We start from the raw sequence: 14037 nt of genomic DNA, 5'->3' as shown, positions 1-14037 counted from the left end.
ATCAGTTAATAAGGGAGAAGAGGGCACTGGGTATTGGGAGGGCACTGGCAGTTTCTGTCCCATATTCTTGGTCAGTTTTACTTTTGGATTTTCATTCTTACTCTTATTGAGTCCCAGGAGCTCTTTATATATGAAGGAGATTCTCCTTGTCTGTCACAGGAGTTACAAAAATTTTTTCTATTATTTTCTTTTGACTTTGATTAAGGTCTTTTGTCACGTAGGTATTTTTTCTGTAGTTGAAGGTATCCATGTTTTCTTTTTTACGGCTTCTGGTTTTTGAGTCACATATAGGAAGGTCTCTCCTGGTTCCTTCTGGGACTTTTACAAAGGTCTCATACCCGGAAAGATTCAACTCAAGGTCAAAGCCTTCTGGAACCGAATTTCCTCTCTAAGTTGTGGGCCATAGCAGTGGCAGCTGGCTCACGGACCACTCTGCTACCTCTGGAGACTTAAGGACGTCACTCAAGTAGTCTGACCTGTAACCACAGTATGGTGACTTGAAGACCACTGCCACATGCAGGTCTTTCCATCAAGGTTCCTGGGGTCTGAGTGGCTGCAGAGCAACAAGAATTTGCATTCAGTGAGATTAAGGTGCTGTTTAGGATGGAAATTTAAATAGCCAAGTCAGAAAGTTATGACAAGTTATTAACAGAAAGACAAGAGAAATGAGAGAAACATTCCTCTGTAAAAGAGGGAGGGTATTTTAAGGCATTCATAGTTCACACAGGCCACCCCAACAGTTCCTTCTGGTCTCTGGTGAGAATCACTTACCACCAAGAACAGAGCCGGGCGTTCACAGGAGTCAGGGAAGGGCAAGCCTGTGCTCAGCTGGACACGACGAGTCTTGTGTGACACCCCCTCTGTTACTGCGGTTGGTTGGCATATTCTTTTTCTTGGAAAAAAGCAATTCAAATAGGATGCTACCTCGATAAGAACATAGCTTAACTGGTTCAAAACGGTTTTTAAAAATTTCACATGGATACACACAACAAGTTGTACAACTTAGTCTAACCTCTACTAAAAGCGCTTTCCAAACTTGAATCCTAATGTGTAGAGCTCTGGATTGAAATGTTCACCTGAGCTTCTCTGGAGGCATGAAAACACTGTCCTGTTCTCATTAGGAATAGAAAATTATATGCACCGCAGTTGGAAACACCACCTTAACTTGTTCTTTCTAAATCTGATTAGACACAGCAAAGGCTCATGCATACACCCCAGGAGAGTGTAGTGAAATATCTGAAAGCAGAGGTGAAAATAGTGCACATGTTAAAATAGCGCTTTTCACAGGGGGAAACTAAATGATCACCGACTTGCCCAGGTGGTTCCAAAGGTAGCTTTCGGCAAAAGCTCTCATACAACCTACAATTCCTGATTCTTAATTCTGACAATTTGATGGCAACTGAAAGTTAAATTAGGAAAATACTTTTTTAACCCGATAGACGCAATCTTTTTAAACTTACGACTTGCTGGCTTTCCGTGGGGGTTAAAATCACAGCGAGTGTGAAGATGATGGGCCCACGCCTTGCGAGACCTGCACGCTACGGCACGGCTGGTTTAGGTCTGGTACTCCCTTCTGTGGCCAAGAAGAAACTTCCAGAGTCACCGGACGGTTTAGCCACCGTGAAGGGGGAAAGCAGTGCAGACGGGTCACCCAGCCCCTGGTTGAGACTCCACACGCTCTCTTTTCAGACTGTAAACTCTCTGGGGAAACCTTATTAATAAATAAGGTTTGTTGGCTGGAGAGGTAAACTGTAGATTATTGTAGATGCCATCTGTCTGAAGAACATGCAAAGAATTTTTATGCCATAGAAACTGTGCCATGTTTAAAACAAAAAGAGAAAAACTTTAAGGATGGACACAATGGATGCATAAAGGCTGAACATCAAATTTTAATCTTGAACCTTTTCTCCAGTCTTCAAATTATTAACATGAAAAGGAACAATAAATTGCAATTTTATCATTACCTTAATCGCCGTGTAACAAGCCCTTGTTACAAAATCTCCATCTACAGTGCCCAAAAAACCAACAGAAAACCCATACATTATATTATCTAAGTGATCTATTAACAGATGAAATTTTAACCAACTTCATACCAGGAAACTATTAACAGAGGTACTTCAATCACATAGCTTAAAATATGGAGAAAAGACAGGTAAAAAAATGATCTTATCCTGGAGTAGTAGTCTTCTTACTTTTTAAAATTTTTATAAAATACACTAATTTCCCAAAATAAAGAATATTATGACACATTGGTGTCAACTTACACAGATGAAAGCTGATGGCAGCTTTGTTTCTAGCTAAATTTCATTTCACCAAAACTTTATATATTACATGAATATCCCAGTAAAGTATTTTTTAAAAAAATTCAATACACAGGAACATAATATACAGTGTCTTATAAAAACAAATGGTTAATTTAGGAATGATTTCGTTTCAACCACGTAATGGATCTCTTTAAGACCATGAAGTCGCTAGCTACTGCGAGAAGACTCACAGGCCGTGTTTTGATTCCCCAGCTGTAATTCTTAGAAGTAAAAAATGAAAAAGGCTTTTGCGTCTGCTTTTTCATGAGAAAACTGTGGCCACGGTCTCTGACATCGCCAAGCCCAATTCCCTGGTTCTGTCTGGAGGGCAGCCCTGACCCAGGCTGCGGGGCCGGACAGGGTGAAGGTGGGCTGTCAGGGCGGGGCTGCAGGATGCGGGCTCCGCCCACCGGCACCCACCACCCTGCAAGGGGGGCGCCGCCCTGAGGCCCCGCCTGCAGCCACCTGGAGGGACAGGGAGCCCGGGTCACAGCCGGAGAGGGCCTGGTTTGGGGCAGAGGAGGGGCTGCCCAGTCCAGCCCAGGCGGGCGGGCATCACCCGTGGCCTCGGTGCGGGGGGTCCACCACCCTCGGGGGCGGGGGTGTGGGAAGCGCCACACGGACGCCTGGGCCGCCTCGCAGGGTCCCTCCCGCATGACTGCACAGGCAGGTCCCCAGGGTGACAGCGCGATGACATTCAGAGCCATCCTCAGACAGGTGGCAACCTCGGTTCTTCAACTTCCAGCCACCGAGCTGAGCCGCTTCCGTTATGAAACTAAATCTATTTCTGAACACATGCTGTCCAAGGGCTGTGCTTTATTCTTCCTTATTCTAGGGAATCAGAGACCTTCAAGGTTAAACTGAGGACTAGGTCTTGGAGTGATTCCCGACCCCAACCAGAGAGAGAGGCTCCTGCCTCGCTACCCCGGGGTCCCTCAGCGACACGGACTCACTTGTGTGTCCTGGTTTCCCAAAGAGACAACCAAACCCGAGAACGGGCATCTCTGACTCAAAGAAGCCGAGGTGAAGCCCGGGGGGGCAGGGGCTGCCTCTGCGTCAAGGACACGCTTTTGCTCCCGACAGGGGATCCTCCAGCTTCTCCTTGGCTATCATTTCATAAATTAATAATTTCTTAAAATCATAATCCAAAGAATTTATCTATTACAAGAAAAATTCAAGTTTAAAAAAGCAAATAAATTAGTTAAGCCTTGTAAACGTTGTCTGTCTCAGCTAGATATCTCTTTAGGAAAGGTTCCGCTGTGGAGTGAATCGGACAGGACCAGGCACACGGCACGCACCCTGGTCCTGCCGCCCGGGTCCCTGTGGGCCTTGTGACGGATGCGCTGATAGGCCAGGTCCAGCCCCCGGCGGCTCCTCAGATGTTTTCCACGAAGCTCCCGGGGAAGAGGCCCGTCTTCCCGTTCCGCTGCAGCGTGCCCTTGAACCAGCCGTCCTCCCGCTTCCTGTGCACAAACACGATGTCGCCCTCCTTGAGTTCCAGTTCTGCCTCACTCTGCGGGGGGTAGGAAACCACCACCCGGTGCCTGCAAGAGAGGTGGGGAGTGAGGGAGAAGAGATGGAGCGGGAAAGAGAGATGGGGGGGAGAGAGAGATGGGGGGGAGAGAGATGGGGGGAGAGATGTGGGAGAGAGAGAGATGGGGGAGATGGGGGGGGAGAGAGAGATGGGGGAGATGGGGGGGAGAGAGAGATGGGGGAGAGAGAGAGATGGGGGAGAGAGAGAGAGATGGGGGGGAGATGGGGGGAGAGAGATGGGGGAGAGATGGGGGAGAGAGAGATGGGGGGAGAGAGAGAGATGGGGGAGATGGGGGAAGAGAGATGAGGGAGAGAGAGATGGGGGAGAGATGGGGGGAGAGAGAGAGAGATGGGGGAGATGGGGGGAGAGAGAGAGAGATGGGGGAGATGGGGGAGAGAGAGAGATGGGGGGAGAGAGAGAGAGATGGGGGAGATGGGGGAGAGAGAGAGAGATGGGGGGAGATGGGGGAAGAGAGAGAGATGGGGGAGAGAGAGATGGGGGAGAGAGAGATGGGGGAGATGGGGGGAGAGAGAGAGATGGGGGAGAGAGAGAGATGGGGGGAGATGGGGGAAGAGAGAGATGGGGAGAGATGGGGGAAGAGAGAGAGGGATGGGGGAAGAGAGAGATGGGGGAGAGATGGGGGGAAGAGAGAGAGAGATGGCGGAAGAGAGAGAGATGGCGGAAGAGAGAGAGATGGGGGAAGAGAGAGAGATGGGGGAGAGTTGGGGGAGAAAGAGAGAGATGGGGGAGAGAGAGAGAGATGGGGGGAGAGAGAGAGATGGGGGAAAGAGAGGAGAAGGAGGGAGGGGAAGCAAGGAGGAGTGGGGGGAGAGACAGAGTGGGCTTAGTCACAGCTGCTCACAGTTGAGCAAAGCCAGTGCACACGCCTGAGACGCTGACAGAACAGGACGGAGCACAAGTCTGCCTATAATGTTGGTAAAATGACTCAAAATGCCACCGTCCCCTGTTGAGTAGAGACTTGGCATGAACAATGTTTGGATGTGCATAATGGTCCACAACTGACCAGGGGCTGATTGAGGAAATCCTGCCCTAAACACCCCAATTCTCCCTGGGGCAGGTTGTCCCAAGGTCCACACAGGGAGGGGAGGACGGAGACCACCAGTTCAATCCACCACCACCGGCAAGGAGGCCGGCATTCAGAACTCAGTTGGTCTGACATCTGTGTCTGTTTCTCCACTGGTTCTCAACTCAGGTATCAGTGGAAAAATATGTAGTTATTACGGAAAGATTCCAGAAGCCTTGCTGGTTTAAGGTCATCTACCCCCTGCTTCCATGCTTCTTCGTATCCTTCTGCAAAATTATGGTTAAGAGCCAGGGAAGCCAGAGGGAGATGAGCTGTTTTTCACAGTCTGTGTGGTCTCCGCCCACCTGTGTGACCAACAGAATCCTGTGAAAATGACGGTCTCTGGTCCTGAGGTGAGGTCCTAACGGGCGTGCGGCTCCCACCCCGCTGTCTCCCGGGAAACCAGTCCCACACTGTCAGCTGACTCATCACCCTGTGGACAGGACCACACGCCAGGTAACAGACGTCTCTTCCCATAAGCCAGCGGGACCACCTTGAAAGGGGTCTTCCAGCCCCAGTCAAACCTTTACACAACTGCAGCTCAGGCTGCCATCTGGGCACGCATCCTAACAAACAGCCTAACCCAGAATCACCCAGGCAAGCTACCCCCAAATTCTCAACCCACAGCACCATGAAATAATACATACTTACAGTTATTCTAAGCCACTGAGTTTTGGGGGTGATGTGTTATACAGCAAAGGATAACTAATCATCTCTCCCTGTCTCACGCTAATGAGTTAGTCTTCAGCTACAAGAGTGGTTGAGTTTCTACTCTCCTTTGGGTCTCAAAGTCAGAAAATGAATTTAGAGCCTCACAGGAATTACTCTTAACGGCAAGGAGAGAACGTCATGGGTGAAGAGTTGGTCATCAGAACCGATTCTATAGAACTGCCCCAAACTCATGAAAGCCATCTGAGCCCGGTCCTTTTGGAAGATTGCTAGTTTCACCAGCCTCCATTCCATAAAACCCAGAATCCACTCACGTTAAGACCTGAGGAAGAGCCCCAGGCTATGACTCTATTAAAAAAAAGACATCTCTGCAAAGGCCCAGGGGCCACCCACACCATTTCCGAGCAACCCTGGGCTCGGGAGCCAAACCACCCTCCAGGGTCTGGAGCAGAAGCGTGGCACGGAGGCTGCCTGATTACCTCCAAGAAAGGTCCAGAGAACTGCAGCGTGAGTACCAACAGGCTTCAGTCAAGCTTGGAGGAGGTGGGGGAGGCCTGGCCCCGTGGGAGAAGTGGGCCTGGGGTCCCCGCAGCCTTTGGGGCCCCTCGGAGCAGCCTCACCGTGGGCGGCCATCTCCGCTTGGGCCTCGGTGTTCCCATCTGTGGACTAGGGCCGCAGGGGCCAGGGCAGGTGGCATCAGGTGATGCGTGGAGAACACAGGTGGGACGCACCCAGGATGGTGTCTGTCACAGAGCTGACACCCCAAGTGCCAGCCCGCAGCACGATCGTGGGGCTCCGGCTAGGGCGGGCGGGGGCCTGGCGCTGCAAGGAGGCGACCGACAGCCGCCTCCACCCGGGAACGACTCAGACCACACCCTGAAGGAGAACGTCCTGACAACACACTGACAAGCTTTAGAACGGCAGAGTTAGGGCTCTGGAACCCCTTCTCTGACAGCTTCCCACTGTGGACTAACCTGAAGGAAGGAACCCAGATGAGAAGACTTCTCAACTCTGAGGCCAACAGGCTGAAGATCCACGTGAAAGCTCATGCTGCCGGGACTTCCCTGGCGGCCCAGTGGTTAAGACGCTGCCCTTCCAGGGCAGGGGACGCGGGTTCGATCCCTGGTCGGGGAACTAAGATCCCGCGTGCCGTGGAGCAACTAAGCCCGCGCACCACAACTACTGAGCTTGTGTGCTCTGGAGCTCTGGAACCCGCGCACCACAGCGAGAGAGGAGCCTGCACGACACAACGAAGAGCTCGTGTGCTGCAACTAAGACCCGATGCAGCCAAATAAATAAATATTAAAAAAATTTTTTTTAAAAATCCAAGCTGCCACTTGGGGCAAGTTGAAATTTGAGCAAAGCTTTGTAATTATGGAAAGAAGCGTACAAGTGACTCAAATCATATTCACAGTAGCTCTCTGATGAAATGTATCCCCACCGGTCCTCTGCCAGCTGCCTTACAGGTGAAATGGAACAAAAACATTTCTGGAAAAAAGTGAACAGTTCTAATATTTACATTTTAAAAACGGTACTAAACCAATTTTGTCAAACATTTCCTGAACTAGAATTGCTGCTAGGCTAAGACCACGATCTTCCTGCCAAGCCCCCAGGGCAGTGGATTTTCACCGCTAAGGGACGGGCCTCCAGGGCTGATATGAGTGGGAACTGCAACCTCGGGGTGTAGGGAGACCAGCCGGTGCAGCAGAGACTCTGCTCAGATGCTGGATGTGCCTCGAGGGTGTCTGCACCAGGTTTCCAATGCAGCCGCTCAAGGCCAACAATGGGCCCAGCCGGCCACCGTCTCAGGTGTGGAGGAGCTTTGCCAAGCGGACGTTCAACAACCCCTGGCAGATGAGAGCACAGCCGTCGGGCCCCTGGATGACGCTCGGCTGGATCTGAGCAGGGACGCTGCGCAGCTCTGAGCCTCAGGGGCCACACTTCTTTCCCGTGGCCGCCGCGGGACCTGGGGTCCACCTGCAAGTCTGCACTCCGGTCACGCCGCTGCGTCCCCTTCCACCTGACCAAACAGCCTGCCTGTCCTCCCGCCTCAAATCTCCTCCCGTCCCCATTCCATTTTGCAAAAAAGCAAAACACTAACTTTAACTGCCAGCTCTATTTGTAGCTATTTCTGGCTCAAAACTCCTTTCGGCTTCCCAGCGCCTCTCAGGTTATTCCTCAGCCTGGTGTGTGAAGCCCTCAGTGACCGGCCTCAGTCTCTCTTTATAGCTACAGCTACTATTATCCCCACAAATGTGCCAAGCACGCCTCCACACGGGGACACTCCCCCAGGCGTGGCCTCTCTCCCCACCCCATGTCTTGGCTCATGTGGTCCCCTGGGGACTCTCTCAGACAACCTCTGCGCCCGCCCACGCCTGACAGGCCTCTCAAAGCCTGGCTCCCACCTGCCCCGCGGCTGCAGGTAACTTCACACCTGACCAGATTCCAGAAGCCTCGGCACTTCCCACAGTCTACACTGCATCTCCGCCAGCTGCATCCCGGCCTCATGCATCTGGCCAAAACATGAGCTGCTTCAGGGGCGAAGTGATAGTAAACTCACTGTATACACCTCATACCACCAAACACAGTACATACACATGGTCATTCTTTTTTTGTTTTTTGCGGTACGCGGGCCTCTCACTGCTGTGGCCTCTCCCGTTGCGGAGCACAGGCTCCGGACGCGCAGGCTCAGCGGCCATGGCTCACGGGCCCAGCCGCTCCCCGGCATGTGGGATCTTCCCGGACCGGGGCACGAACCCGCGTCCCCTGCATCGGCAGGCGGACTCTCAACCACTGCGCCACCAGGCAAGCCCCATATGGTCATTCTTAATAAGTATGCGAATGACAAAAATAAAAGTCCTGATCGTATAGGAAAACTACTTTTTAAATGGACAAAGCTCCTCAAAAAGGAATGAAATTCTGACATTCACAGGTTACAACGTGGATGAACCTTAAAAACATCATGCTAAGTGAAATAAGCCGCACGCAAAAGAACAAATATATGATTTCACTTGTGAGGTTTGCAGAACAAACTCATGCAGTCAGAAAGTAGAATGGGGGTTGCCAGGGGCCGAGAGAGGAGGGAACAGGGAGTTAGTGTGGAATGGGATGATGAATAGTGGTGATGGTTCTATAACAATGTGAATGTACTTAATGCTACTGAATTGTACACTTGGAAAAAATGGTATTTGATCACAATTTAAAAATTAAGATAAGTGAATTTAAAACTTAATGGAAAGATGAAAGAAAGCAAAGAAAGAAAAAGGAAGGAAGGAAGGAAGGGAGGGAGGGTGGAACGGAGGAAGGGAAAGGGAGAGAGAGAGAGAGAGAGAGAGAGAGAGAGAGAAAGCAGGAAAGGAAAGCGAGAAAGGAAAAACCATCCAAAGCGGCACGGTGCTTGGCTGCGGGGACGCACCTCCTGCCCCCTCTGGACAGAGCCCTGGGGTCACTGTGGGACGTACAGAGTGGCTCACAGACCTGGCCCTGAATAGGCCTCGGCCTCTTGGTGGCTGTGTGACACTAAATGAATTTTTGGTGATAATGACCAGGGTGGAATTTGAGAAAAAGACGCTTGCTGTATAAAGAAGCTTCGCTGACATCCCAAGGGCAGTCCTCCCGCTCTGGGCTAGGGTATCTGGCTTCTGACTAGATGAGCACTTGCAGTCTTTTATTAGCACGAATTTTCTATTTCCTTAATTTTTCTGGTCTCTCTCATGTTCTCTGTAGTTGGTGCATTTTTGTTTCTAACCTCTCCTGGTTTAGCCCAAATTGCACCCCGTGACTCTGGGAAGCACCCTGTCCAGCTCCCTGGCCTGGGGGTGCCCTTCACTGCTTTCTGCCAGTTGCGACAGCAACCTGCTCTCCAATTAAGTACTTCACTGGCAAAACCAAACTCACTCGCTTTGTAGTTTGCTTGAAGTCCGAGTGAATTATGTCCATTGCTTCACCCAGTGGATTCACTGTCACGGGCTCAAATTAATCATGCTGTTTAAGCCCGACTGCCTTTCTGTAAATCTCTCTCTACCCAATTTGTATGTTTCTAAGCATTCTAGCAAAATCCCTCATCAAAGATCAGAGGTTCTTTGCCAATTCAGCAGATGGGCTTATAGGTATGTGGTTTTATCAGTTTAATTCCTAAACTTAAAAATATACAGAGATGACCTGCTGTGTCTCCTTAAGCCCTTTATCTGCCATTTTTTTTTTAGTAGGAAAAAAACCTGTCACATGCCCTTTCTTTTATTTGCCATCCCTTCTGAAATATTTTATTTCTGCTTTCTCTTTGCAATTTCCTAATTATATTTTTCCCAGTCCCTCCAAAAGAGAGCCTAAAACATCTGTTCTATTATTTCCACTGTCATCGATTCTATTCTGCCTCCAGGATATAACATTTCTTGCTTGTTTTCTTCAGTCTCTCCAACAGACACTAAAGAATCCTTTTGTTCCTCAGAGAACAGTCTCAGCTGACACCAAGATCTGTCAACACACCTCCAGGCTCCTCCTTCCTTATTGTGAGACGCTTATGCCTTTCTCTCCTGAGAATGCTGCTTCTGCCTGACAGCACTAGGCACCCTGGTCCCATTCTTTCATTTGAGATTTATGGGGCAGGGTCATGGTTTGAGAGGAAATTTTATTCCTGTTCTCATTCTCATCTGTAGATGAATCCTATCTCATACTGGACCGATGTTAGACACTGAAAAATATTTCAGTGAAATTCTACCAGGAAAAATTCTACCAAAAGAACCTCGGGCTTCTGCGCTTTGTGGGGGCTGGAGTCGTGAGTTTTAGATTGTGAATCGAGGACTCTGAGATCATGAAATGCTTCCTGAATTAGACTAATGTGACAGTTAATCTTCCCTGCATTTTTAGCATGAAGTACTTTTTATGATGTTGAAATTTCTGAAATACTGAAACAGGCAATCCCCTAAATGATGTCCTCGGTAGCTTCTGAGTAACCAAAAAATTTCATTGCCAGTGGACAACAGGATAATAGAGTGTTTTCCTCTTCTACTTGTTTCCGCACATTTTTCCTGTTGTTTTTATAGTCAGGCAGAGCTAAGAATCCAAGTCAGATTCATAACACCAGCCGCACTGTATGAACGCAGAAGGGCTGGGAGGAGTCGGTCAGGCTGGCTATTATATTCAATATTCCAGTGAACACATGGATTATAAAAATATAAACGCGGGGCAGACATTCTCTCCCAAGAGCACTTTCCCACTTGTAAAGATGGAAATGGTGCTATACAACACCCGGAAGAGGATTCCAGCACACCGTGCCCGCTCCGTCCCACCAGTAAATCCTCTCCGCTCCCTGTCTGAGGGGCAGCCTGCCCCTGAACCGCTGTCGCCTGCCTGCACCGGCGGCCCCTCCTTTGCAGATGCTCTGGACAGCAAGGAGCTCCTTGGAGAGGAAGGAGCTGGGACGCAGAAGCTCACAGACTGGGCACATGTGGCATCTGGAAAGGAACGTGTGCTCGGGGAAGTGAAGTGTCACTTGGAACAGTCACGCCGCCACCACAAATGACAGGGGAGGGGAGAGGCTCAGGGCTCGGGGGGAAACTGCACATCAGTGCCTGAGACTGAAAGAAAGAAAACAAGCTGCTGGACTGGCACACAGGTGCGATCCCTGGAAAGCAGAGAAACACCGCAGAGAAGAGCGAGACCCTCGGAATAAAGGATGACGTGAATTTGGGGCAGGATTTCAAAGCTTTACTGAGAGCCCAACAGATGAGGGGAAAGACACAACGATTTTATTGGCGGGACAGAAACACTTTTTAGGGTGACGTCTCATTTCATAACTGGTTTCATAAGGGTCAGAAATACATGAAGTTATTTCACTTCCCCGTAAAAGTACACAGTAAATTGTGTACCTTGTACTCAAGGCGCATAGATTGTTTGACGAATTCTTTCCCAGGTTATTTTTGAGTAATAAAGTGTGCCCCCCCCGCCAAGTCGTCTGAATGAAAGCCTCAGATTTTGGTGGGTACAAGTGTCCACCTGAAATAGAGTTAAGGTGAATTTAAGTCATTTGAAAGTATAACACTTTCTAGTAGTTTCTGAATGAGTAACAGAAAATGCTGCCCCAAAGGCAACACCTCCACAAACTAGAAATTTGCTTTATTTACGAGATGCAGGGACAGAGGGAATAAAGCTTACAGAGACAGACGGCACCTTTTAAAGCACGTATTTATATATTACTGCATTATGGGAAAACAGTCCCCTATTTTTAGTGTACTGTGCCGTGTTTCTAATTCATACGATCCTAGTAGGTTTTTGTCTTATTTACTAGATTTTCTCTCCTAATGCGCCCCTAAGAGCCCCAGCAGCGGAATCAGAAAGGGTGGCTCCCGTGTGTAAATTACGGTGACTCAGGGCCACAGTCACGGAACGGGGCTCGTCGTCCTGCGGGTATCGGAACCCAGTCAGCGGGTCAGGAGGGGGTCAGGCGGGGAGAACTCGGCCGCCTTCTGGCTCAGGAAGCATCCAAAGTGAGTGGGCAGATGCTCCAGGTGCTTCACAGCTAGCAGGTCGTGACGTGAACCTCTGATGAAAATGCCAAACATGAAATGAGGGCGGAGGGCTGGCCCTGAACGAGGAACGAGAAGGAGCGGCACCAGGGCGGCGGTGACCCACAGCCCCGTCGGGGACAGTGCTGGAGACACGGACGGAAAGGGGGTCACAGCCCCGCGGGGCGAGAACACAGAGCGAACGGCAGAGGGGGAGCCCGTCACCCCAGGGGGGCCAGGCTGGCCGTCACCACGGACCCAGTGAGGGAGACGTGAGGCCCCTCGGACGCCACAGACCTGCCGGCTCCCCGGCAGCCGTGACCATGGACTCACCTTTCACAGACCGCAGGCCTCGCGTCACCGGCCACCGGGCCCAGGGACGAGCAGGGCTGCCGCGGCGGTGGGGCCACCGGGGCCGAGTCCAGGGAGCAGGTCCGGCGCTGCGGGCCGGGGGCAGGGGCCGGGGCCGGGGTGTCGGCATCACAGGGCCCGGGGCAGGCGCAGGGGGCGCCAGGGGCCCCGGGCAGCAGCTCAGCCCCCGGCTCGACGTCCAAGGTGGGCGAGGCCGGCGGCGACCCCCGCGGCTTGCGCTTGGTGGAGGCCCCGGAGAGCAGCTTCAACAGCCCCTTTCTCTCTTTCTAGAAAAAAGAAAAAAGCACGAGAGTCGAAGACATGGTTCTGTTGCTGCAGTTTCAAGTTCTGATGTGAGCTTTCGAGGGGCGCCTGTGGGTATCTGGGGACTCTCGGTCTGGATCCCAGGGGCCGTGTGTTCACCTGCCCTTGGCCTCCCCCGCACCTGCCTGGGCATTTTCCCTAGTTCTGGACATTCCACTGCTCATCGGCATCCTCCACGGAGGAGGTAAGACAAGCAGAGAAAAATGATGTGAAACCCAAATCCCACCTATTCACCTCTCAGGCTTGGTGAAGGCAAAGTAGCACTTTAGGACAAAATGGAAATTTCAGATTATGGCTTTAATTTCCTGAAATTCTGCCTACCCTAGCTCTAATTCTTGTGTGCTGAATTAGCATAAACCTGTTCCCATTTCTACAGCCACAGACCTGACGCTTATCATTTATAGGGGTGATGTCTGTTTTTTTTTGTCTGTGCCGCGCGGCACGCGGGATCTTAGTTCCCCAACTAGGGATCGAACTCGCGCCCCCTGCAGTGGAAGCGCGGAGTCTTAACCACTGGGCCACCAGGGAAGTCCATGGAGGGGATGGGTGACGTTTTGATCAAAGTGTTCACTTGTCACCACCTTGATGAAATTAAACAAACCAATAATAACAGAAGTCAAACCATTTCTATTGCGCAAGTACTTCCTTGATCAAAAAGCCAAAAACAACTCCACAAAATTAGAAAAAAGCGCTTCAGTATAATAAAAACCATTGTTATGTCTCTTTTTTGCAAGCAACCATACAAGTAAGAACTTTCCCTAACCGTCTCACAGAAGCCACCTCGTGGCTCGACAGCTTTGCTCTGCTAGGAAACCAGAGAGAGGGCTGGCTCTCCTCCGTGCCCAGACCCCAAGTGTCAGTGCTCTTCTGATGCCCAAGCACAGGTTAACCATCATCACTTTAAACTGTTTTACTAAGATGTCAACTACACCATCAGGTCCTCTGACTCAAAACACGGCCTGAGAATAAAACACTTCAGAGAAATAATTCTTCAGAACACTCTCCAGGCAAGCTGGGATTATTAAGGTCCACTAACAGGGAAGCAGAATTATGAGGGGCCATTAAGGAGACAGAACACTGAGGAATTTTTCCTGAACACTGATTAGTTCAGACTCAGTAGAAGTCCCTTAGGGGGAGGCATAATAACACAGTTTCATTAGAGGCAGGCTGGCAGAAAGAGGAAGAAACAAAAGTAATCATGTATCAGATGAACAAGTGTCCCAGGGGGTCTGCACCCCCAGGCCCCATTTAGCTATCGCTACCCACAGC

At 50.5% G+C, this 14037-nt stretch overlaps 1 protein-coding gene across 1 annotated transcript in view; it reads right to left on the bottom strand.

The window, feature by feature from the left end:
• Positions 1–1564: 1564 nt before the first annotated feature.
• The window catches only part of SH3RF1 (SH3 domain containing ring finger 1), a 161322-nt gene continuing 148849 nt past the window's right edge, over positions 1565–14037 (bottom strand). The window contains exons 11-12 of the mRNA XM_082843563.1: positions 12427–12731; positions 1565–3847 (exon numbers count right to left, since the gene is read on the bottom strand). Of these exons, the coding sequence (XP_082699689.1) occupies positions 3679–3847; positions 12427–12731 (474 nt within the window). The 3' untranslated portion in view covers positions 1565–3678. The remainder of the gene's footprint in view (positions 3848–12426; positions 12732–14037) is intronic.

Source organism: Leucopleurus acutus (genome assembly GCF_964270905.1).
Source record: "Leucopleurus acutus genome assembly, chromosome: 7".
NCBI classification, from domain to species: Eukaryota; Metazoa; Chordata; class Mammalia; order Artiodactyla; family Delphinidae; genus Leucopleurus; species Leucopleurus acutus.
Note: the sequence above shows the minus strand (reverse complement) of the source record. Positions and strands in the feature narration are given on the sequence as shown.